Below are 26,806 nucleotides of genomic sequence, written 5' to 3'. Positions count from 1 at the left end.
TTGTCGTGCTCCGCATCAACACAGCTGAGTTCCGCTCCACGCCTCTTTTGGATCCACACTGCCCACTTCATTTCTGAAAGCTCATGTCCCTGCTGGAAGTGGCTGTCCCCATCGCTGGCTCATGAATGGTCAGAGGTTGTAGAAAAGCAGACTGGTCTGAGCAGAGTTTGATTGGGCACTACACACATTCAGAAGTTACAAAAGCCAAAACTCATACAACAAATCAGTCTACTTTGTGCTGCACATGTTCAAAGAAAAGCATGACAAACAAACAACAGTGAAAGTTTAGTAGTTTTTTTCATTAGTGTTGAAAATGCAGGTGCTGTAAGAGTATAGAGTCAATCTACAAATTTTATTGCATGGTACAATCACATCTACTTACACCCCTCAAGAGTCCCTGTTGAGCCAAGGAAGCTTCTACTCTAAAGTATAAGCTAAAAGAAAGCCATATTAAATGTAGTTATAAGGTCTGTGAATGGCCAGAGTATTGGCATTACAAAAACAAAACAAGGGTTAACTACATCAATAACTGTAAGGGTTTTGAAGTGGGACCCTGAAGTGGGATCCTGCAGTCCAAAAGCATTTTTTGACTTACTTGCGCTGGTAACCTCAGCCCTCAGTAGCACAATCATTTCATGTCTTTAACTTGTCATTGCTGATATTTATGGTTGGCCATTTTCTCCTATAAACCACCTGGTTGAAGTTGTTACTTGAGATATGTTTAATGTTGATGACGACGCGTAGCGGGACTATAGAAAGTAAAAGATTTGCCATTTAAGTGTACTTGGTCTGTTCACTTTTCAAGTCATGTGAATCCTAAGAACTTGAATAGAAGTCTGCTGCAGTTCCACTACTTTCTGTTAATGCTCTTTTAATCAGTAAGGAAAGATAATTAAATTAAGAAGAGATTTTTTTTTCTTGAACTTTTCTGAACTTTAGTCATGTTTGCTCTTTCTTTCTGGTAATTTTCAGACAGCTGCATTGTCGGCGGGCTCCACCCATAATGCTCCAGTGACTGGTTACAAACGTATGGTCATTCCAAATCAGCCACCTCTAACTGCTACGAAGAAGTCTACACCTAAACCTCAGACTCCAGGGGGAGTCTCCACAGCCTCATCTCCTCCCCCTGTCAGCCCAGTTCCCAAGCCTCAAAACCCAATGGCTCCTCAGCCTGTTCCAGCTTCTTATACCACAGCATCCACTCCAAGCCAGCCTACCTTTAATGTCCAGGTGAGGTCGGCCCAGCACGGCCCCCAGCATCAAGCTCCGGGGCACCATTTTGGCCAACAGCCAGTTCGAAGCCCTGGACAGGTGCAGTACATGCCTGCCCAACCAAAAGTTCCCGATTTTGCTTATGGACCACCCCAGCCTGGCTTTACCCCGATGGGTCATCAAGAGCAGCACCATCCAGGAGGACTGCAAGTAGGGGGAGTTACTTCTAGGAGACCAGATCCTGTTCCAGTCCAAGCATACCAGCCTCCAGGCCCCAAGAAAACCCACCTTACAGATGCGCTCTCAAGCTTGGCTCCATATACCTCTGGACCAGTGGTTCCACCTAAGGTAAGAGATTTTTGTCTCATCATAGATCATGCAACACCTACTGACATTATGATTTTTCTTGGAAATTGTAGATCAGGGGTGTCAAACTCACTTACAAAAGGGGGCCAAAACTAAAACCTTTTACAAACTAAAGGGCCAGTTTCAGAATCTAAATTAACTCGTTAGACACCCAAAATCTTTTTGTGGTTGCAGGGTACTCAAAAAGAGTTTGATTGGACTAATTTGATGTTCTCTGTTGCACTTTGGACATCATAACCAAAGATTACTGAAAAAATTAAAGTGATAAAAGTATTTTCCATTGAACATATCATCTTGGGGGCCAGAGAAGATGTCAACGAGGGCCACATTTGGCCCCTGGGCCTTGAGTTTGACACGTGTGTTGTAGATGGCAAAAAGATTAAAAGGAGAAAATATCTTGGATTGTTACCAACCATTCAGTCTACCAGTTGTTAGCTCTGTCATCCATCATCTCCCAGTTCCTTGTGTAAAACCCTGAGCTTTCACCGGATCACAAGGTGTTGTACAGTACCTAAAATCTCTCCTGTGTGTTTCATGTGTGACCTCTGAAGTAGCTCATCTGAGAGATGTCCAGGAGGACCTAAAATCACTTCAATTAACTTCTGTCAAAATCTCAGTGATCAATGTACAATCCTTTGTGGGAAATATGAACTCTTAAAGCCCAAAAATACTCATTTTGGTTTAAAATCCCAAACTTTATGCAATTAAACTTAGGTCAAATTAGATGTACATCTAAAAAGTCGCACATTTATTTAGTTTTGATTTATTTAGTTTTAAAAGAGAAAGAGCATCCAGTTTGTTCTAAGTGCACAAATCGAGGCTCAATGGGATTTACCTGTATAAATAAAGGTTGATTGATAAACCGATTCTGTCATTCTATGGAAATGCATAAAATTATATTTATTATAGGACAAAAACACATTAATACTCTGAATTCAGTTATGGATCTTTATATATTGCTGTATTTTAAGGACAGGAATTATAAAATACTGCCATCTCTTAAAACTGGGTATTCTGTGCCACAGAGACAGCTATTCTAATCTCAACATATCCAGCCTTCAACAATCTCTGGAAAGTGAAAGGCCCTTGAGTTTTCTTTAATTCAAGGATTTTATGCTGCTTCAAAATACAATCTGGGCCTTTCAACCACAGGGAATAACTCATCAAGGACTGCACTTTACTAAATACAAATTAACTTCAACATTGCAGCAAGTATCTTAAAAATAAGTCTAATTAAATTTGTTCAAAACAAAAGTCTGCATTTTGCTTGAAAAGCTTGCTTTGGTCCCAGTGTGATGCATTTTTAAATAAACAAAAGATGGCCTTTTAGAGATTTGCAGGAATCTCTTTGATTTCAGATAAAAGCAAATTGCTAATTTTACAGACATGGCATCCACTCCTTATGTATATATTTGTCTTCCTTTCCCAAGGATATTCTGAAGCAAGGTAACGAGTTCAGTGCCGCCCCCAGCCCCCACTCACTCTGCCTTATTTAAATGCTTTAAAGCATGTCTGGAAACTTGATCCTCTATTTGCACAAATTGAACTAAACTGTGTTGAAACTGACTGTGGTGTCAAACATCATGTTTAACTCAACTCTTTCCTAAAATATGTGCATCCAAACCATATCTCTAATCAGTCTCTTTCTGTTTACTATATCAGATATTTACTGTCACTCATCGCCCCCAGAGTTATTATAAGGCCAGATTAAAATGAAACTGCCAACCTTGCCTTTATGACCAACGCTCTGCTTGACCCAACACTGTGACATGTTCATTGCCTTTTCTAAATGATGGAAAAAAAAAAAATAAAAAAAAAAATATAAAAAAAAAAATATATATATATATATATATATATATATATATATATATATTAAAGAATGAGTTGTGCTTCTGGTAATCAGTTATGAAAAGAAACCAAACATGGTCTTTTTGAAAGAACTATTTACATATGTGTCACAATAATGAAAGATTATCTCTGCTTTTCTTGCAAATGGTGATTTTATGACTTTGTCAGTTCAAGATTTGTGACCGCAATTAAAGACTTTATTAAATAGATCATTTCATATAAAGGAGGGTATTTATAGGAGGTCAGATTCATTAGAAGTTTCAGATAAACTGGTTAGATGAAATTTAATGATCCAGACTTATTCTGAGCGGCCTGTCCTCTCTGCACTCCTCTTCACCCCTCGTCACTTTTTGAAACCCAAACCAAAAGAAGGTGTAAGAGCAGCTTCTTACATCCCTTAATAGATGCTTCATTTACCAAATCCACCAATCTCCACTGTAGTCCATAAAAATAACAGACACACAATAACAGCACACACATTTCCACGAAGCTCTGTGTCTTTTCTGAAGAAAAACTAAACTGGATGATATCTTGTGTTGGCTCTTGAGCCTGAGTGACGTTTGGCAGGGGGAGGATTATTTTTAAACTGCTCAATCTCTGCAGACAGTAAAAGACCCCCAGAAGCTCAGTTGTGGTTTCAGATGTCAAACATGTTTAAATAATGTGACATTTTCTGCCTTCCAGTTCTGCCCACGTTGCCTTTTGACCTCAATGAGACCATTTGCATATGGTGTCTGCAGGATGTTTTCAATAACATCCTTTTGGATCATAAACATCAGCTCCCTTTAATTCAGGCCAACTGAACAGACATGATGGAAAGTCCAAAATTATTTTAAATTTTTCTGTACATCTACTAAAACCAAAATCTTACTTGTTCTTTTTACCATTTAAATTTTTAACTAGATCAAAAACTGCAGTGTAGAATTTGATTATGTGCATTTGCATCCAGTACTTTTATATGTATACGAATTAAAATCAGCTGAGAATAAACTAAGGAAAGTTTAAAATGTAAATGCAAACCAAATGTGATTATTTTCAAAGTTTGCAAAGATATATTTTATATAAAATAGAACGTAAAAATATATCAGGAGTCCAAAGTGAGATACTTGGTTTAAAAATAAAAGGACACTCAGCAGTTATCAGGTCTCTGTATAACCAAGACAAGAGATGTACCACACCTTCGTTACAATGTCAGACTTGATCCTGGTGCCAGCTGGACTCCACCCAGGCTGCCTCTGGTCTCAGATCTTGTTTGTGGTGTTCATGGCTAAGATATCAAAGTGACTTTTAGCTGTTGGTGTGTTTCTGTTAGCATTGTCAAGCCATGGTCTTCAGCCTAAGGCCATGATATGGCAGGACTGAGCGAATGATGCCATGGGCCCTTGTTCACATAGGGCATTGCTCTAGTTTATTTAAGCATCTGAGCCAAAAGACAAAGCTCTTGATTTACTGGTCTATGTTTCAACCCTCACCTATGGTTGTAATGTGATATTTATGGTCAGTGGGCTGAGATGGGGTAACGGTAGGGCAGCTGACTTGAGACCAGGAAGTCTCAGGTTCAACTCCCCACCATGCCCACATGTCGTGGTGTCCTTGAGCAAGATACCCAATCCCTAATTGCTCCCCAGGCGCTTACATAGCTGCCCACTTCTCCACATGGGTTTATCTTAGGTGTGATGGGTTAAATGCAGAAAATTAATTTTGTCATTGTATGGAAACACAATGATGACAACACATAGCACTTTACTTTATAAAGATAATACCATGACTGAAAACACAAGATCTGTGATACAAGCAGTTGAAATTAACTTTCTCTGTTGGGTGGTCAAGCTCAGTCCAGCGAGTGAGCTTTTATCATCAGATTGAAATGCAAGATGGTTTGGCATCTAATTAGGATGCCTCCTGTGCTTCTCCCTGTGGTGGGTTTCAAGGCTTGTCCCATTGAACAAAGACCCTGGAGCAGACCAGAACTTGCTGGGGGGAATATTTATCCTCTCTGGTCTGAAAACACCTTAGGATCCATTAGGAGGAGCTGGTTGTTGTTGCTGGTGAGAGAGGAGTCTTGGAATTTCCTTCCTAGATCTGATATTTACAGCAATCCAATTTGTAAGGAGATTCATTGGAACAAGCCATTTTAGCTCATTAATGGACCAATTTCCTAAGTGTATTTTGACAGTCCAAAACGGCTTCAGTCTTATAAATTTCATAGTGTTTTATAAAAATGCTATTCAAATATTTACACTGTTATTGATTTTGCATTATACAGTTATTTTGGCAGAAGCCCTGTAATATTCCTGCCATATTTACAGGTGTTTCTTGTAAACGAGTCCTCAAAACGCAATGAGACCAACCTGTATAAATAAAGGATGAATGAATATGTGACCCCCCTGGTTGCCCTAAAAGTTACATGTTACTACTGCTGTTTTTACTAACCGGATTCCAAAAAAGTTGGGACACTAAACAAATTGTGAATAAAAACTGAATGCAATGATGTGGAGGTGCCAACATCTAATATTTTATTCAGAATAGAACACAAATCACAGATCAAAAGTTTAAACTGAGAGAATGTATAATTTTAAGGGAAATATCTGTTGTTTCCAAATTTCATGGTGTCAACAAATCCCAAAAAAGTTGGGACAAGTCCATTTTTACCACTGTGTGGCATCCCCCCTTCTTCTTACAACACTCAACAGACGTCTGGGGACAGAGGAGACCAGTTTCTCAAGTTTAGAAATAGGAATGCTCTAACTCTAACTGTTCAATCGTCTTGGGCCTTCTTTGTCGCACCTTCCTCTTTATGATGTGCCAATTGTTCTCTATAGGTGAAAGATCTGGACTGCAGGCTGGCCATTTCAGTACCCGGATCCTTCTCCTACGTAGCCATGATGTTGTGATTGCTGCAGAATGTGGTCTGGCATTATCGTGTTGAAAAATGCAGGGTCTTCCCTGAAAGAGATGACGTCTAGATGGGAGCATATGTTGTACTAGAACCTGAACATAGTTCTCTGCATTAATGGTGCCTTTCCAGACATGCAAGCTGCCCATGCCACAATCGCTCATGCAACCCCATACCATCAGTGATGCAGGCTTCTGAATGGAGCGTTGATAACAACTTGGGCTGTCCTTGTCCTCTCTGGTCCGGATGACATGGCATCCCAGTGTTCCATAAAGAACTTCAAATCGTGACTCATCTGACCACAGAACACCACACTCCATTTTAAATGACCCCTGGCCCAGTGCAAACGTCTGAGCTTGTGGAGCTTGCTTAGAAATGGCTTCCTCTTTGCACTGTAGAGTTTCAGCTGGCAACGGCGGATGGCACGGTGGATTGTGTTCACTGACAATGCTTTCTGGAAGTATTCCTGAGCCCATTCTGTTATTTCCTTGACAGTGGCATTCCTGTTTGAGGTGCAGTGACGTTTAAGGGCCCGGAGATCACGAGCATCCAGTAGAGTTTTACGGTCTTGACCCTTACGCACAGCGATTGTTCCAGATTCTCTGAATCTTTTGATGATGTTATGCACGGTTGATGATGATAACTTAAAAGTCTTTGCTATTTTACGCTGAGTAACACCATTCTGGTATTGCTGCACTATTTTTCTGCGCAACAATGGTGGAATTGGTGATCCTCTTACCATCTTGGCTTCTGAGACACTGACACTCTGAGAAGCTATTTTTATACCCAATCATGTTGTCAATTGACCTAATTAGTGTTTAATTGTTCTTCCAGCTGTTCGTTATATGCTCAAATTCCTTTTTCCAGCCACTTATTGCTACTTGTCCCAACCTTTTTGGGATTTGTTGACACTGTGAAATTTTGAATCAACATATTTTTCCTTTAAAATGTTACATTTACTCAGATTAAAGTTTTGATCTGTCATCTATGTTATATTACGAATAAAATATTGACATTTGCCATCTCCACATCATTGCATTCAGTTTTTATTCACAATTTGTTTAGTGTCCCAACTTTTTTGGAATCTGGTTTGTAGTTAACCACCATTCCCTTAAAATAATCTTACATTTCTTGTTTAGCTGTATTTATTTTCTGTCTCATAGTGGCATTATGACATATATGGCACTTTGTGTGGTAAGGTGATTTTACCATAAAACAGCCTTAAGACAATCATTCAGTTCTGTTTGTTCATTTCAAATGCACCAATTGATTCCATCAATATGGGCTCACATGAATGAAGCATTTGAGCTTGTCACAGAACCAGTGAGTTACTGCAGTGTCATTGGATACAGTAGAGTGAAGCTTGCACACTGCTTTGTCTACTCACCAATTCAGTTCTGTTACTACCTCCTTTGTGGCTCAGGCATAAATGCATCAGAATGACTTCATCTCCCATCTCGCCTCAATCATTTGCAATTTTTATTTGACCGGTTTCGTGACAGGCACTTAAATCATTGCACTGAAAGGAGATCAGGTGTGCATTTTTTCTGCGTGATGGCTTCTCCTCAGTTGGTTGACTCTGGTTATCCTAAACCATAAAACTATGTGTTGGCCCCTTGGAAAAAAACTCAACAGAGTTAGCACCTCAGTATAAATTACCAGTGGCGGATTCTTTTGTGGTGCACAGTTAAAATATAACTGACAAGATGTAGACATGTTATGTGCAACCCTGTGATCATTTCTGGGTAGATGCATATTGAAACAAATTGCACCTGTTGGGTGCAAACTCTCTGCAAACTGAAAATTATCCCATTTTCTACAGGATTTTGAAATCTTCTCATTTAATGAAAGTATAGTAGCAGCAATGAAAGAGCATCACAAGTTTTAGGATTTTTCTGATCCAGTTTTATCTTTCACCGCTCCATCAAGCTTTAACTTGGAGAGTTCATCCACATTACATGTCTTCTGTTTTCTCTACAGTCTTACACAGATTTTCCCTCTGGCAACATAAAGAAAAGAAATAAATACTTCCTGAGAAGATCTTAAAGCTGCTTTCTATTTTCACCAAACCATACAATGTTAACATCAAAAAGCTCGTTATTTCTTCCATTCAAATGCCAGCACGCTCGAGCCGTTTCTTCTACAGTCATGTACAGTGAAGTGGAGCTTTCAGAGAATTTGTACCATCAAAATAATCTTCTGTGTGGGTGAGTGTGTCTTTGTCTGTGCAGGTAAGGAATCTAAGAGTATAATTAGAACATTTTCCTGGCATTTCCTCGCTGATATTGTCTTGACAACGCAAGTAAATACAAATTTAATATGATTTTCTTGTTGTTGTGTTTTTAAGCACACCCACTCATTTCTGAGTGTGAATAAACCAATTTCACCTGTAAGCCTGTCCGTCCTTTAAGACACTTTTTTTTAAAAACTTTTTTAAACATGCTGTGCTGTATTATACATAAAAGCACAGGAAATGAGTTCAATGCTTTCCCACACAGAATCAGTTAATAGGGAAAATGTTCAGTCACATAAGAACATTCACTTTAATTCTGTTCCTTGGCTTTATTTAAAAACCTGGAAATGAGAAATTGACAAATGTATTGTTAAATTCATGCCTGAAAAGATTTGCTTTTTACCTTTTTTTGACACTGGCTCTTGGATCTGGCAGCAGAAAACACATGGATGTCAGGTCATATAATGTGTGTTAAGCAGCACCTGTATACGATGTGTGTATATAGCACCAAAAGGAAGCATTTGGAATTTCTGTAAATCAGAGAACTCTAAATCTGTCCGTCCATCTTTCCATCCATGCTGTGAGCATGACAACTTGAAAAATAAGTGAGGTACTGACTTTCATTTAATGTGTGGCTACAGCTAGGTGTAAGAAAGGTCATTATCAAAAATTGTGTTGCCACGTCAAAACCAAAGATGACTGCTGCCATTTATGCATGTACAGTATGTAAACATTTATATTGAAAATTAGATTGCCACATCAAATTGTGTCTGTGTGTGTGTGTATGCTTGTATGTGAATGTATATGTTTATATATTACAACTTTTGCATCCACTCTATTGTAACTAAGAATTAAAACTGAGATTTGAGTCTGTGTAGAGGTTCAGCAGCAGACCTCTGTAAACACTCTGACCCTTGAAGATCATGTCAGTTTGAAACAGTCTTCAGTCGGTTCATATCACTTATCGGGGCTCTAGCCTTCTAACGATGCAGCACACATTTTTGTCGTATCATCAGAAGTGATTACACTGCTGGAGTAGTTTGAACTAAGTGTTGGAGATCAGTTAGATCCTCCTGACACTTCTCATGTACAAGCTGCTGGGTGTAATTACTTCTCCGTTGATGGCCGTGTTACTAAATGACACGGTGGGGTGGTGGTGGTCCACACAGGATCTGTTTGCAGGGTGCTTTATAGACTAAAGGTCAGTCCACTGGACCTGATCCCAGGGGCCTGATTTTTAAAGAGGATGTTGCATTGGCTTGTGGACACACCAGAGCTTATTTTCTGTACCTGCTTCCATGTTTAATCAACAATTTTTTAGCATAAATACAACCAAGAATACCAACGTGGAGATCCCTGTGTAGAAGAAGTGTAAGGGTTTATTACAAACATTGGATCATTGTCTTTGTCGCCCGTCATGGACCGACGTGTGGGAATTGGAAATACCTTCCATCCGTCCATTCATACATGTTGTGAATATGATAAGTAGAAAAATTAGCAAGATACTGACTTCCGTTCTGGTGTGTGGCTACTTCTAGGCATCTGAAAGTTTCCTTTCGAAAATTGGGTTGCATCATCAAAACTCAAGATGAGTGCCCCATATACAGAGCCTGGCCAAAAAAAAAAGTTGCCACCTGAATTTAACTAAGCAAATAGGTACGAGCCTCCTATTGAATAATTGTTGCATGAGAGAGCAATCCACCTTTCCGGTTGAGGACCATGACCTTATATTTGGAGGTGCTGATTCTTATCCCAGCCTCTTCACACTCTGCTGCGAACCGCTCCAGTGAGAGCTGGAGATCATGGCACGATGACACCAACAGGACCACATCATCTGCAAAGTGCAGAGATGGAATCCTGAGGCCACTGAACCAGATTCCCTCTGCCCCTGGCTGCACTGAGAAATTCTTTTCATAAAAGCTATGAACAGAATCTGTGACAACAGGCAGCCCTGGCGGAGTCCAACTCCCACCCTTAAGGGGTCCGACACTACCGGCAATGTGAACCAAACTTTCACACCGCTTTTATAGGGAACAAACAGCCCATAGCAACAGGCCCCCATTCCCATACTCATGGAGCACCCCCCACAGTGTACCCCCAGGAACACGGTCGAACGTCTCCTCCAAGTAAAACACATGTAGACTGGATGGGCAAACTCCCTTGACCCACCGAGGACCTTAGTGAGGGTAAAGAGCTGATCCAGTGTTCCATGGCCAGGACAGAACCCTCACTGTTCCTCCTGGATCTGAGGTTCGACCAACGATCGGACTCGTTTCTCCAGTACCCCTGAATAGACCTTACCAGGGAGGCTAAGGAGAGTGATGCCCCTGTAATTGGAGCACACCCTCTGGTCCCCCTTTTGAAAAGGGGAACCACCACCCCGGTCAGAAAAAAAATCAGTCTTACAAAACTTCGTAGCAGCTATCTTACCAGTTAATTGCTGTTAATTATAGTTTTTACTCAAGACTTACTCATACTTTGCCCTTTGTTTTACAGAAGAAGAAAAAACAAATAATTGGAAGGTTGCCATGTCCGTACAAGCTCTGAATTCCTGTCATGTAGCTTTAGTGCACTAAACAGTGAGCACACGCACAAACGCACAAACGCACAAACACTTGTTAGTAGAAGCAGACTTTTCTGGGAAATCCCCTACAGTATGACATAATAAAAAGTGAAAAGATGATGAGGTCTGCGCTGAGATAAACTTCTTTTCATTTAAACTTGTTGAGCTCATTCATTAGATACTGAGCTGGGCTTTGTTTTTGTTTGTTTGTTGCATATCTCACATGTCACGCCTTCAGTGCAGTTACAACATGCACTCTCAGGCCATCATTAACAGCAGTGTTCCCTCAGTGCGGACTGAACTTGGCAAAGAGGCCTTTTCCTACTCGGCTCCTGCACCTGGAACACTTTGCAACAGGAACTGAAGCTGTCCACCTTAATTTCTTTAAGGGATTTTAAACATTTGATAATGTCAATAGAAAAATTAAGGCAGATATGTTCTTGTTTTTAGTACTTCACCCTGTTTTACACCCTGGTTTATTGTTTTATACACTACTCTTACTTTAACTGCATTTTTACTGTAGTTTATTGTTGTCCTTGTTTACTGTTATTGTTGTCTGTACTTTATATATTCTGTCTGGAACAAGTCTCTCTTGTAAATGAGTCCTCGTGGCTCAATGAGATTAGCCTGTATAAATAAAAGTTGAATGAAAAAAAAGATTGAGTTGTTTGCTCTCCCTGTACATCAGAAATGTTTGCCGCATACCTGCTCATAATTAACCCTCAGCCCTGCTGCTCTCCTCATGCCCCTCTGAGACGAAAGGCACATTTGATAAATAATTGTCCGGTTCAATATCTGTCAATGCATTTCAGTGAGCCCCAGCTGTGTGAAATATCTGATTGTATTTTCCCCTCCTGCAGTGAAGGATGTGTCCTCTACATCAGAAGTTATTTGTAGCTTTAACTTGGTAAGTGAGGAATACTGTGCCAGGTTTTTGTGGCAGTTCAACTCTTAGATAGTGCTTAGAGAGCACTTCCCCCTTTCTTCTTTTGTTGAATGGGTTAAAACGGTTATGAGACAAAAATACAAGCTAGTAAATGTGACAAAACATCATGAATTCATTCAACAAACAATTTCAAATTTGTTCAACCAACCCAATAAAGGTACGAATCAACATTAGCAAACAAGTTAAGTCCTAAAAGATTGTTGACCCAACTGATGCACTGTAAAAATTGAAATAAATGCTAAATTCTCAAATATTTATAATCAACAAAAAAACTTTGACAGTTTACACAAACATACTGCCAACAAAAGTAAATAATTTAGCAAACCTGAACTCCATGCCTCTGTTACACAAACATAGTTGAACTGAAATCATTCCAACACATTCTTTGATTATTTCTTATTTATTAATTTATTACCCTTTATTTAACCATGCAAATCCCATCGAGATCACATATCTCTTTTCAAGGGAGGCCTGGGCCTAAATGTAGCCTAAAGATGCATGTTATCAAAAGTGGGAGAAACTGATCACCGAGGTAGTTAAAAAGCTCCTTGGCAGCAGCAGGGATCTGTGGGTGGACAGGATCCGCATTTCCTTAAGGCACTGGATGTTGTGGGGCTGTCTTGGTCAAAACGCCTTTGCAACATCACGTGGACATTGGGGGCAATGTCACTGGATTGGCAAACTGGGGTGGTGGCTCCCCTCTTCACAAAGAGGGGACCGGAGGGTGTACTCCAATTATAGGGACTTCACTCTTCTTAGTCTCCCTGGCAAGGTCTACTGGTACTGGATAATCAAATTTGATCGATGGTGGAATCTAATATCCAAAAGGAATAATTTGGGTTCCATCCTGGTCGTGGAACACTGGACCAGCTCTTTACCCTCACTAGGGTCCTCAAGGGGTCATGGAGTTTGCCCATCCAGGCATCCATCATAACTTGTATCAACAGAATTTCTTGGTCCATCCAGGTTGCAGAGGGAGTCTGGTTCAGTGACCTCATGATTCCTTCTCTGCCATTTGTGGATGATGTGGTCCTGTTGGCGTCATCGTGCCGTGATCTTCAGCTCTCACCGGAGTGGTTCACAGCCAAGAGTGAAGAACTGGGATGAGAATCAGCACCTCCAAATCTGAGGCCACGATCCTCAGTCGGAAAAGGGTGTGTTGCTCTCTTCAAGTTGAGGGTGAGGTTCTGCCTCAAGTGAAGGAGTTCAAGTATCTCGGGGTTTTGTTCACTAGAGTGGGAAGAATGGAGCTTGAGAGTGACAGACAGATTGGTTCTGCATCAATAATTTTGTTTTGGCTCCACTAAACCAAAACGTAATGCTATTCCTGTACTTACGGTTCAGTAAATCGTCACTCAAACCCATTCGTTCTCTGATTGGATTGTTACATTTGTGATTGTCATGACATTGACAATTAATTGACATTAATCAGGTGAGAGGAAGAAAAATCCAGTCATAATTAGTACTTTTAAATTGAAACTCACAGACAGGGATTTACACTTAGTTTTTGGCTTTGTGTCTGTAAACGGACCTTCGCAAAAAAGATTTGCAACTTGTGTAATTATTTTTTTACAAAAACAAACACTTTTTTTACACACACATTCCTAGCTACGCATACACAAATCACAAATTTATTTAACAAGGTTACAAAACTTAATTTACAAGTACAAAATATTTATAACCTGAATTTGTGCCCACAGAGTTGAACCATTTTTTATTTGACCTCCTCAGCTGTCGTCCTGCAGCACATCTGATCTTTTCAATTTATCCTAAAACAGCAACTTTAAAGTATGAATTGTGAAATGTGCATCTTTTGGCTCTTCTGTAAACTGTCTGACACTGGATGTGGTGATGTTTTCATCCAAACAAATTGCCCACCCCTCTTCCTTAACAGTGGCCCCTGCTGGCTTCTCCTGTGCATGATCTCCCCCCTCTTACACACAAACAAGTTTTCTTTGTTTTTGGCTGAAACTTTCTTCCTCCCCACTCTCCTCACATCCTCCTCCTGCCCACAAATGGGAGTCTATATTTCTCCTCGTAGTGAAAACGTGTGCACTTAACTATTTTTTGCCTCTGATCCAGGAAGCGTCTCGGGCAGATCGGCCTCTGTGTATTGTTGGCTGTGGCGGTTCAGCTGTATTGTTAGGTTGGAGTGCGTTTCAAATAAACCATGTAGCTGTTTAGAGAGGAAAGGAGAGGGCTATATTATGGTTTGCCCAGGAGGTGAAATTACACAGGAGGTGGACAACACTGTGTGTTACAAAAGGGAAGCACATGTTGCCAGTACATTGATTTGAGGAGATGACCTGTGTGCGTCTTCATTATGTCCACCACATGCGCTTAAATATAGCTTCAGGTGGCCACATAAAGAACCAGCAGGAAAAATCCTCTGAGCTCTCACTCAAAACCAGGAAAACCTGCATCCTGTTTAATATCTAGTTTGCTACGTCCATGGGGTTGTAATGATACACAAAAGAATGCCAAATAAGTTTTATCTCAGGCCCAACAATTTGTGCAGTCATTTGTTGTGGTTGTTTTTTTTTGTTTTTTTGTCGTTGTTTTTTAGATTGCTCGTGGCACCCCGTTCTTCACTCTGATTTTCAAATATCTGTTTGCAAGGGGGAGGGGGGGATGTGTCACTTCTGAACAGATGACCTAGTTTTTATGCACGCAGCATCTTACTCACTGAAAGACCCCTCTCTATATGTTACACGTCTGCAAACACGCTGAAGTCGTTTCCTTTAACTGAAATAAATTCAGTTTACGACGCAGATTAGACTAGCTGTGAAACATGTCATTTATGGAATGGTTAATTTTCAATTACTGCTGGCTGCTGTGTACACAGCTGCGCCACAGTTCACAATTACTATTTTTTTCCCAGCATTTAATTAGAGCTGAAACAGCATGACCTATTTTGTTTGAAGAAAATGTATACTTTGTCTGTGCCTCCTCCAAATGTGGCCCTGAGCTTCATTTGCAGCTCTGTAATGGCTCACCTCTCAGTGTAGCACGATGCAGATTATTCTAACCTGTTTAGGATCCCAAGCAGCAAATTCATCAATTGGATTACATAAACTCCCAAACACATTTTACCTTTCGTATTATTTTCATGAAAAGCACTGATAAATGTAGCTGCAGGAAAAATGACAAGGCAGTTTTTACCACCCCAGACAAAAACTCATGTTTTCTTCTAAGTGCAAAACCTGCTGTGTCATTCAGAGTCATCAGTCCTCCGAGTGAGTCGTCACCTGTAAGAAGGTGTTGTCAGTGTTTCCAGTGACAGTTCTGTGCTGTGTCACACGAAATCAAACAGGCCAGTCGTAAAACTGGATCTCAGCAGAGTCCACTGAGACAAAGCCTTCTTTTGTGTACTCATGATGACATAATGTTTTTTAACCCACAAAATTAAAAGTAAAAGTTCACTACATTTTCATTTCCAGGATTTTGCTCATCAATTAAAACAAATTGTCATGATATTAGGTTTTAAAATTAGGCGGTTACAACTTTAACATTTTAATTTATTAAACAAACCCCCAAATTACAGAGACTGTGGATGGAAAAATAAGTCCATCTTTGCAGCTTTCATTAACTTTAAAGGGTATCACTCAGATTATGCTTATTAAACGTATTACCCAATCATCATCACATTGGAGCACCTCTATAAAAGCAGAAGGTTAAGCATTTGTTGATCTGGAGCTTTCATGTGTGGATTCACACGATGCTAAAGGAAAAAGACAACAGCAATAATCCACTCATCAATCTGGGAGATGCCATAGTGTCAGTCTCAAACAATATGGAGTTAGTCATTCTACCTTAGGCGTCACACCAATTATATGCAAGGGGGACGCAACCCCCTCACATTTAAAAAATATTTGTTTGAACGACCCCCCTCCGGCCACCACATTTACCATGAAATATTAGTTTAACCAGCACTGTTTCTATTTCTTCATGAACAAATCCATCCCTCTTGATTAATAGGAGAATACTCAAACCAATGAATGTCCACTCCAGGTTTTCCAGGTTACCTACAACTCACCACACCACATGCATTGTACTTGTACTGTTCATTAACTGTTAAAAGTTGTTTTCTTTTCACCTGTGAATATTGGGGGGCAGATGGAGGTTGTATAAGGGCCACGTTTGACCCTGAGGTCATATGTTGCCCATGTCTGTCCTAAAGGAACATGGCAGAACAGCTTAGGTTTGCAAGCTGCATTAGAACAAACTTCAAGACCTGTAGAATAATGTCCTTTGGACAAATAAGATCAACGTAGAAATAATAATGGCTTCAAACACAGATGTCTTCTGAGATCACCCTGAGCAGACTGAAGTGTTTCTGTTTGACATTTAACCAAATATGCCATGTGTTGCTGTTCATCTGTGGGAGACTGTGATGAAGTGAAGATTCAAAGCATCTGCTGACTTCCTTAGATATAGAACTGTACTAATTGACTTTTCCATGTGGCACTAGTAGAGCTGCCTCTCAGCGAGAAGGTTGCCAGTTCAAATCCTGGTCCATGGGCCTTTCTGGGTGGAGTTTGCATGTTCTCTCCGTGCATGCGTGGGTTTTCTCCAGGTACTCCGGTTTCCTCCCACAGACCAAAAACATGCATGTTAGACTGATTGGTAACTCTAAATTGTCCCTAGGTGTGAGAGAGAGGGTGAATGGTTGTTTGTCTCTATGTGTCCCTGTGATGGACTGGAGACCTGTCCAGGGTGTCCCCCCCCCACCCCCACCACCACCACCTCTCACACAGTGATTGCTGGACATGGGCACCGGCGACCTCCGCAACACAAACAGGAAGAAGCAGGTAAAGATAATGGATGAATTGGAACACCTGAGGAAGAACAACCTCCACATCGATGTGAAGAAGACAAAGGAGATGATTGTGTATTTCAGAAGGAGCAACCCCCCACCCCAATCTGCAATGGAAGTGGTCTCCAGCTACAAGTGCTTGGGTGTGCACCTGTATGACAACCTCAGCTGGAGCAACAACACCAGCAGCCTGATCAAGAAAGCTCATCAGAGACTCTACTTCCTCAGACGGCTGAGACGAGCTGGTCTGGGAAGCTCAGTCCTCACCTCCTTCTACAGGTGTGCAGTGGAGAGCATCCTGTGCTCCAGCATCAACGTGTGGCATGGAGGCTGCACAGCTGCAGAAAGAAAAGCTTTGCAGAGAGTGGTGAAGGCTGCACAGAAGACTGTTGGAGTCAGTCTCCCCACCATCACAGACATCCACACCTCCAGATGCAGGAAGAGGGCCACCTGCATCATGAAGGACCCCACTCACCCAGCACACACACTTTTGCCCTGCTCCCCTCAGGAAGGAGGTTGAGGAGCATTAAGTGTAGAATCACTAGACTGAGGAACAGCTTTTACCCTGAGGCTGTTAGACTCATAAATCTCTAACCAGTCTGATTTTAGGACGAGGTCATTTTTATTTTGTCTTGAGACGTAAATCTTTTAAACTGAAAGAGCATGTGCTTTATTTTTCACGTGACATTTTGTTTCTAGGCACACTCGGTTGTCCACAACTCTGAAAGGATGGTGTGACTCATCCTTTCATTGTTTCAGTAAAATCAACTCTCCTAAGCTGCTATAATTACTCATTTAGTGATGCACCAACAAACGCTTATTTTTAGATATTTCCAATCCAATATAAAAAGAATCAATCCCTCATGAACCTTTACTAATGCAGTGGTCTGTTTGCTGTTGTGCTTATTATTACTCCTTAATAACATTTTTTCTCCTCCTTTTATAGACCCTCTGTCCATTTCAGATTATACTATTGTGGTTTAAAAATAAAAAAAAGGCTGAATGTCAGATTTTGAGCTGACTGAAGCATCTCTTTTAGCAGCCTGAATTAAAGCTGCAGTTCTATTGACTGTAAAGAGCATTTTGTATTCTAAAGTCCATCCTCGTTTAATCTGTGGATAAATATGGCTGGGTGTGATTATGTCTTCCTCGGTTTGTGCTGATTCTGCTGGGCATGTTAGAGCTGTTAGTAACGGTAAGACGGATGCTTTGGCTTTGAGGAGCAAATATCACATTTAGAGCGTAGAACAAAAGCTCTGTGCAGTTTAGCGACAGCAACATGTTTAGAGACGTGAGGTATTGTTGAGCATCTGTCTTTCACAGGAATTTTTTTTTCTCCCTCCTGATCACATTTAACTCACTGGTTTGTGCTTTTTTCCCTCAATCTCATTGTTTTTGCTTGTTGCTGTTGGACTTGGCAGAAAAAATAGATTTAATTCACTTTCTTCTCAATTATTCCAATTTCAATCACTGTTTTTCCTTGGAAAAGTGAACTCATTTGACTGATATTGAATGTTTTCTTTGCTAATAGAAAGCAAATCAACTCCAGGTCTCTAAATCATTATCTGACTCAGAGAATGATCCACTTTTTGTTTGTCAAAATTGTGTAAAATGTGTTCAATGAGGGAGCAACACCACCTCACTTTTTAAATGTGGGGGCTCAAGCTTGTTTCACTCCCTGACTTTAAACCATTTAAACATCCATCCATCCATCCATTACCTTTAACCACTTCTTTCTTTTCGGGTCACAGGGGTCGCTGGTGCCCATATCCAGCAGTCACTGTGTGAGAGGTGGGGGACACCCTGGACAGGTCTCCAGTCCATCACAGGGCCACATAGAGACAAACGAGACAAACAACCATTCACTCTCTCACTCACACCTAGAGACAATTTAAAGTTACCAATCAGTCTAACATGCATGTTTTTGGTCTGTGGGAGGAAACCAGAGTACCCGGAGAAAACCCACGCATGCACGGAGAGAACATGCAAACTCCGCCCAGAAAGGCCCCCAGACCGGGATTTGATCTAGCGACCTTCTTTCTGGGAGGCAGCAGCTCTACTGACTGAGCCACCGTCCATTCATGAACCTGCTGCCACTTATAGAAACAAATATTATCCGGTGGTGATACTACTCCTCAACAGTTTCTGTTGTTTAGCAGTAATGTTTTTCCATTAGCACCCCCCACTGTCTAGGAGGAGAACTGCAGCAGCGCTGACATAAACAGCAACAAACATCAAAAGTGTGCTTCACTTTGATCTTGTGGTTCAACTCATTTTCCAGAACAAAACCCAGTAACCCCCACGACCTGAAATGGAAGAAGCAGGTAAAGATAATGGATGAAAAAAAAAAGTTTTTTTTGTTTGTTTTATTATTAATAATTAAGAAGAAAAAAAAGGCTTTTTCTGCTGAATTAGTGTTCGACAAATCTGTTGCTGGCAGTTTTGATCATAATTGTCAGTTTTTGAGACAGTGTTTTGTCATTTTAAACAAGATGTTTGTTTTAAAAAGTTAATTAAAATAATCACAATCAATTACTGTAATTTCTGGACTATTGAGTGCACCTGAATATAAGCCGCGCCCGCTAAATTTAAAAAGAAATTTAAAATTTTGCATAAATAAGCCGCACTTGTCTATAAGCCATGGGTGTTCATATTGTAACATGAGATATTTACACATAAATATATATTTTTTACTTTTAATTAAATATGTAACATGCGCAAATACTGTAAATGTTTTTTCTGAACAGTGCTGTAAAAGAGACGTGCATTGGGCAGCTAAGTGAGCACCTGGGTGTGACAAAGCTAAATGTTTTGGTGGCATGAAGCTTGTTAGCCCATCAAAAAACAAAAATCCATGAATTGGCAGCAGCATTGTATAAGACGCGGTGTTCAAAGCGTGTGGAAAAAAGTAGCAGCGTATAGACCAGAAATTACGGTACTTATTCTTTTGTTTTGATTGATTGAGTTGATCTGAATATGTTGAATCAAACTCATTTTATCACATTGTATTGTGATTAATGGCAGATTTTTTGTTCATATTTTTTTTCTCTTCCCTGCCGACTTGTCTGAGGCAGCCATGACCAACGTTGTTCAAAACATCAAAGTTCATGCTCAATAATCCTGGTGGAAAGTTCAACAAAGTTAAAGTTGATGTTTTGAACCACTTTGGCCATGGCTACCTCAGACAAATCAGCAGGGGAGAAGGTGGGCCCCAGAACTCCTCTGAGTACCAACTGGTTGGACCAGTATGTAAGGTGCTATTCATAAGACTGAGTTGGTGTGGTTCCTTGGACTGATGAAGTCTTTTGGATGAAAGACAAAATGTTTCAACAAAAAGAAACCATCCAAAGGACAAGACTTGGATTTTTTACCTGGATTATTGAGCATAAACTTTGATATTTCAACCTAGTTACTAATTCAAAAATACCTAAAGTACTCCAAAACTCCTATTTGTATTCTAAAGGATCTTTTTTTTTTTTTTGCTGGGGATGGGTTTCCTCCAGGTACTCCAGTTTCCTCCCACAGACCAAAAACATGCATGTTAGGCTGATTGGTAACTCTAAATTGTCCCTAGGTGTGAGTGAGAGAGTGAATGGTTGTTTGTCTCTATGTGTCCCTGTGATGGACTGGAGACCCATCCAGGGTGTCCCCCGCCTCTCACACAGTGACTGCTGGATATGGACACCAGTGACCCCTCCCCAAAAAAACCTTCCAGCTTCGTTTAAAAAAATCTAATAAACTAATAATCTATAGTTGAAGTTAGTTACAGGTTGACTTTTATTAGCTCCAGGTTAAATCTGCATTAAACAAGTCTTGTCTTTTCACCTTGACTCGTGTAAACATTTTATTTGGTGCCTGCAACTTTGTCATTCTTTGACATGATGTTTGTGTTCGTTTTGAACTGGTACAATTAAGACCGTTAAAGTCTCCATTTATGAGCAAAGAGAGACGACAGCTGTTTGTAAACAAAAGGCTGTTCTTCTTTCTGCTGCTCCCTTCTGCAGGGGTTGGTTGAACTTGCATGAAAGATTTGACAGTTGTTTTACACTGGAAGCTCATCCTGACGCAACCTGGGTTCAAAGTTGCAGCCCGAGTCCGTGGCGCTGACCAGTGAGTTACAGCAGCTCCCTGTTTGTCAAATAAACGAAGCAGCTAAACTAACAGCTGAAGCTCTGCACATATTACTGTGGCAGTCAGAGTCTGCATACAGATTAGTATGTTCTGCACTACAGCTGTGATGTAGGTAAATAGCTGAGACTTCCTGCTTCCTGTTCTGTCCCTCATTGTTCCACCTCCTTCAACAAAGGTGCAGCTCTGCTGACCTGAGAACAGTTGTCTCTGTCACTTGAGTGGGAGCAGGAACGAGAAGGCCTGAGGTTTGGTTTCTAGCAGGATGTGATGCTGTCAGGGCATCAGGTGAAAGAGCGCGTCAGGAGAGCCCCCAGCCTCACTCCACTCCTCACCTAACAGCTTCTGACACGATGCCAACGCCCCAGTGAGGCCTGCACACAGCTTTATTCATGGATGTGGCAGTCAGGCAGTGATCAGCTCAAGTCGCTCTCAGCGGTGGTCACTTACACACGTTATAGCTGTTTGATTGTAAGTGGTCTGGTGTTTGACAATGCTGAGGAAATGATCTATCTGAGGTTCATCAGGATGTCTTTCAGCAGTATCTCAACAGGCAGCAGATGATCAAAACCTTTGAGCCTCTTCATCCTCGGTGTACGTAACGGTGGAAAACAGGTGCAGCTGTTAACCTACTAAATTTAAGCTTGAACTCCAATGAAACAGGGGCTGAGTGTCCTGAGGGCACAGGCAAACAATTTGCTGAATTGAGCCAGACATAACTGGAAAATCACGTCTGCAGCACGCATAACTGCTTTACAGCTTCTATTGTTGTCTCTGAAAAGCTGAACAGGAGCTGTGAAGCAATCATAAAGCATGCAAGGAAGCAATTTCTTTCTCTTATTCAAGTGAAAAATTATTCCATGCTGTCACAAAAGACTCCCTAACAAGGTGCTTTAAACTCTCTGGCAGAGCATCGCTGCAGGGTGGCGGAGAATGGATAAGATATAAATGAAGCTTAAAGTCAAAAGTCTGTTTCTGGTTAGAGCAGCGCTTCGTCTCCTCTCAGACATGCTTTTGATGTGGAGGTAAGATTAATGGTGTTCAGTTGTTCTGAAATTAACAGCACAGGTTGTCTAAAAAATACGAACTTCTGTACGCGATATAAACACCAGCTAGTTCTTTGAACGCTTGTTGCATCTGAGTTCAACCTCTTGTGCGTGCCACCTTAGATCACTGTGTCTATGAAAAGGCAGGTCGTATAAGGGGGCAAAGCAGGAATACTTTAATAATGAGGAACGTCATCCTTCATCTCCCTCTAACATTTATGATGTGATTCTTACTGATAATAGCTGAGGAGCAGGAGCACTCCTCACAGAACAGCTGTTCTGTGAGGAGTGCTCCTGCTTGGCAGAAGGATCCTCACATCCAGTGTGTTGGATCCTCAGAGTTAATGAGCCCTGCACTTTGAGCTTCTATCATCAGCTTGCTGCATCCTGAGCTGGGCCCAGTGCAAGTCATGCATCATAAAGTTCAGTCACTCCTTGATACACGCAGGACAGTAAGCAGAGCTCAGCGTTTCTCCCCATCACTGGATATAAACCACACACCGGACTCATTTTACACTGTACGTTTGAATTACCACCTTTGTTGGATTGTTAAAAACTAAAACTATCCCTAAAACGCTGTTTGACGCGAGCAGTTTGTCATGTTAATAAAAAGGAGCATGCTCAGTTTATTTATTTTTACGTCTATACATTTTATTGTAAAAGTATTCAGTCCTTTTGTTTTTATTTATTTACTCCCCTTCCATTTTCTTGATTTATCAACTGGAATTTTAATGAATTTTTACTTAACTTATAAGTAATAAATCCACAGAAATTTCCAAAATAAAGTTTGATGTGGAAAAATAACAAATTTAATTGTGAAAACGTAAAACTGAAAGGTGTGCATGTTTTCACCTCTTTTGCTTTGAAGTGCGGACCCTCACCTTCAGGAGCCACATTACTGGTTAAATAAGATCCACCTGTGGATGATCTACTTGTTCAATGATCTCAGTTTATACACAGCTGTAGCTCCCAGAATCAACTCCAGCTCACCTCGAGGTAAGATCATGAAACATCATGAAGACCAAGAAACTCTTCATACATGTCCAAGACAAAGGTGTGGAGAAGGACAAATCATGTGGGGTAAAAAATATCCCAAAACCTGAATAACCCACAAAACTCCATTAAATCTGTTACTAGGAGGTAAAGACATATGACACGTCAGCAAATCTGCCAGGACACAGTTGCCAACCAAAACTCAAGACTGGCTTTAACCAGAGGAGCGTCCAAGAGGTCACATATAAACCTGGTAGACAACTCCTGCAGAGATGGGAGGATCTGCCACTATAAGCTGCACAGAGCAGGATTTCATTAGGAGTGGCCAGGACAAATTCATTTCTTGAAGATGAATACAAGGCGGACTGGAGGTTTCCAAAAAGCGTGTTGGAAACTCCCCAAACATATGGAATGAGGTGTCAGATGGAACTAAAATGAAAATATTTGGCCGTCAATGTCAGCGCCATGTCTGGAAGTGCCCTAACATCTCTCATCTTGCTGAAAACACAATTCCCATAGTGAAGCATGGGGGTGGCAGCATCATGCTGTGGAGATATTTTTCATCAGCAGGGGCTGGGGTCAGCATTGGTGGATGTGTTAAGAGATTCACTTTCCAGCAGAACATGACACTGAACAAACTGTAACGCTCCAGTGATTCACTCCTGACTTAGCAACTTTGTTGCAGAAAAAGAATACAGAGTGGAGTAAAGCATGGCCATCAGGGTTGGAGAGTGACAAGCTTGCTTTTTGCCAGATTCATAACATAGAAACACAAGCAGTGCGTCAGTCAGTCTGCTTATTTTAGAGAGCTGTTCACATAAAGTACCTCTAATTCAGTTATTTGGAAAATGGCAAGACAGTTAGAAAATAAGTCCTCAGTTTCACCTTTTTCTGTTATACTTGTTAAAATCAGGTCTCTCTTGTAAATGATTCCTCGAGGCTCAATGGGACTAACCTGTATAAATAAAGCTTGAATGGAAACTGTAGTCACAGATAAATAACACGGTTAATGTTTTAATGTCCATTTCACAGGTTCTGGTTGTGTTCCATCATCTACACCGTCTATCTTGAATAGTAGCTGTTCACCTCGTAACTTCATGAAATCGTCCTGTCTACCCTCTGCTTCTCTCCTGACTCAACCTGGCTTATGTTTTCCTTTGCAAAAAAATTGTTTTGAATTAGTCACTGAAAATGAGGTGAAGAGGTAATTGGAATTTTTAGACCCCAAAAAACCTGCTGGGCTGAATGAGCCCCCTCCATTGTTAGTGGCCCCGTTTATTGTGGCACCATTTTTAAAGGTGGCAATCAGGCCAATGTTGTCTAAGGCCTATACCTATTCCACCTTGTGTGTCAGAGTTTTTTGAAAAACTGGTGAATAAGCAGGTAACTCATTGTTTGGAGGTTTTTAATATGTTGTCCAGCGCCCAGTCTGGCTTTTGTTCAGGGCATGGTTGCATTACGGCCTCTCCGAAAGTTCTCAATGATATAGCATCTGCTTTGGACTTCAAACAGTATTGTGCAGCAATATTCATTAATTTAGCCAAAGCTTTTGACTCCGTTGGTCATTCTATCTTATTGAAACAACTTGACCTTATTAGAATTTTGGGACAGCCACTAACATGGTTCCATAATTATCTTTCTAATAGGTCACAACAAGTGAAGGTTGACTCTCATACTTTTTAGTTCCTTCCTGTTATGTCAGGTGTACCCCAAGATTGGAACTCTTTTTAATCCCATATTTATAAATGATATTGTGCACTCTGTTATATTGCAGATGACACTATTTTAAATGCTTTTGGTTCTACTCCAGATGAGGCTGTGAAGTCCCTTGCGTGTGGTTTTCTTGAAATCCATCAGGCCTTTATTGACTTAAATTTGTCCTTAAATGCCAAGAAAACTAAAATTATGTGTTTCAATCGTGGAGGAGGAACCATACTCGCCTCGGTGGGCTTCACCTCTGTAAACAGTAATATTATAGAAGAAGTAACCGTTTATAAATATTTGGTAATTTGGATTGATGGTGCTCTGTCCTTTTCACATCATGTTAATGTTTTGCAATCTAAGATTAAAGTGAGACGTGGTTATCTATATAGAAATTGATCTTAATTTTTAAAGATACTTGCAAATGTTTTCTTGCTTAGTAATGTTTTTTGGCTGCAACATGCACCATTGTTTAAAAAAAACATTCTACCTGTGTGGGATTATGGAGATATGATTTACAGACATGCTTGTAAGGGTGTTCTTTGTACGCTGGACACAATTTATCACTCTGCTATTGACTTTTGTTACAAATGCTCCTTATAGAACACGTCAGTGTCTCTTCTCTCTTGTTAAACGACCTTCTCAACATACACATCATGGTATTCATTGGTTTACCCTCATTTATAAGACATGGCTGGGTTATGCACCTCCATATTTAACTCAGCTACTGCAGCTAGCACCAGGTTCGAAGTACAACACCCGATCCTCTCAGTATTTGTGGTTAGCAACTCTAAAGACCAAGTCTAACTTTGGCTCTGCTGCTCCGTCTGACTGGAATCTGCTTCAAAAACTGAGTCTGACCTCACTTGGCTCCGTTTCTTGTTTTAAGTCGTTGAAAATTATGAAGGATGGACAAAAATTACAGTAACTAGATGGACCAGGATCATGAAGACAAACCTGAAGGGACTTAGAGATACAGTAACAAGTTTTAAAATTTTAGAATTATTTAAATTAAGTTTATTTTTCATAATTTCACTTTATCTAGCTTGAGTATTTGGTGGTCTTTTGCATATAAACACATTGTCTTAAGTCATTTAAAAGATTGTAAGGCAACAAAATAGAAAAAAAATATATCAATGGGGTGAACACTTTTGGTGCCTTTTATGTTAGGCAGTTGGTGACCTCCAGATGTGGGCCCCTAGTTGGTGACCTCCAGATGTGGGCCCCCAGTTGGTGACCTCCAGATGTGGGCCCCCCAGTTACAAGCAGAAAAGTTTCTTTGGTTGGCAGAAATGTCATAGCTCTGCTTTCTTTTAAATAAACTCCAGCAATTAATACAGTTTAATCTTTTAATGCAACATGGAAAAGTGATATTCTGTGCCAAAAATAACTGCATAATTTGTGCTTAATAAATTAAAATTCACTGCTGTAACTGATAAAAATCGCATTTTCACCCCATATCTATCATTGTTTTACTGTGCTTGTTAGTTAGACCAGATTAATAAAATACAGTGAAACAAGCAGAGAACGTACTTTCCTGCTCTCAGCCTCACAAATGTTGCCTCGTTAATGAAAAATGTTTCATAATGGTCCCCTGATTTAAATGAACTGATGCTGCTGCACTATTCATAAACCTTAGAGGATCATACTCCTCCTGGCCTTCTTTGAGCATGATGTTTACAGTGTTTTAATAATTCAGGACATTTTTACATCATTCATAAATGTCAAGTGTGGATTTTTTTATTCAGAAACTTTTCTCAGAAGGGTCTGATATATTCAACGTTTATATGCTTTAACTTGCACAGCTGTAAAAAATGGCTTATTTAAATTATTTCTACCTTCAACTATGATTGCTCTAAGGAACAGCAGCTTGATAGGGCGCTGAACATATGAGCACACATTGTTAGAAGTGTGTTGAATGTATATAACAAAAAGAAAAGAAGCTTTTTTTGGACTTCTATGCATTTTTGAAATTGGTGTCCACTTGTTATATATATATATATATATATATATATATATATATATATATATATATATGTGTGTGTGTGTGTGTGTGTG

General features: G+C 40.3%; 1 protein-coding gene across 1 annotated transcript in view; it reads left to right on the top strand.

Annotated features, from left to right (window-relative positions):
* LOC119430816 (LIM domain containing preferred translocation partner in lipoma) overlaps positions 1-26,806 on the top strand; it is a 267,474-nt gene that overhangs the window by 168,361 nt on the left and 72,307 nt on the right. Inside the window, exon 7 of the mRNA XM_037698297.1 lies at positions 973-1,560. Within this exon, the coding sequence (XP_037554225.1) occupies positions 973-1,560 (588 nt within the window). The remainder of the gene's footprint in view (positions 1-972; positions 1,561-26,806) is intronic.

The sequence above is a fragment of the Nematolebias whitei genome, chromosome 3 (assembly GCF_014905685.2).
Source record: "Nematolebias whitei isolate Nwh7 chromosome 3, NemWhi1, whole genome shotgun sequence".
Taxonomy (NCBI): Eukaryota; Metazoa; Chordata; class Actinopteri; order Cyprinodontiformes; family Rivulidae; genus Nematolebias; species Nematolebias whitei.
Note: the sequence above shows the minus strand (reverse complement) of the source record. Positions and strands in the feature narration are given on the sequence as shown.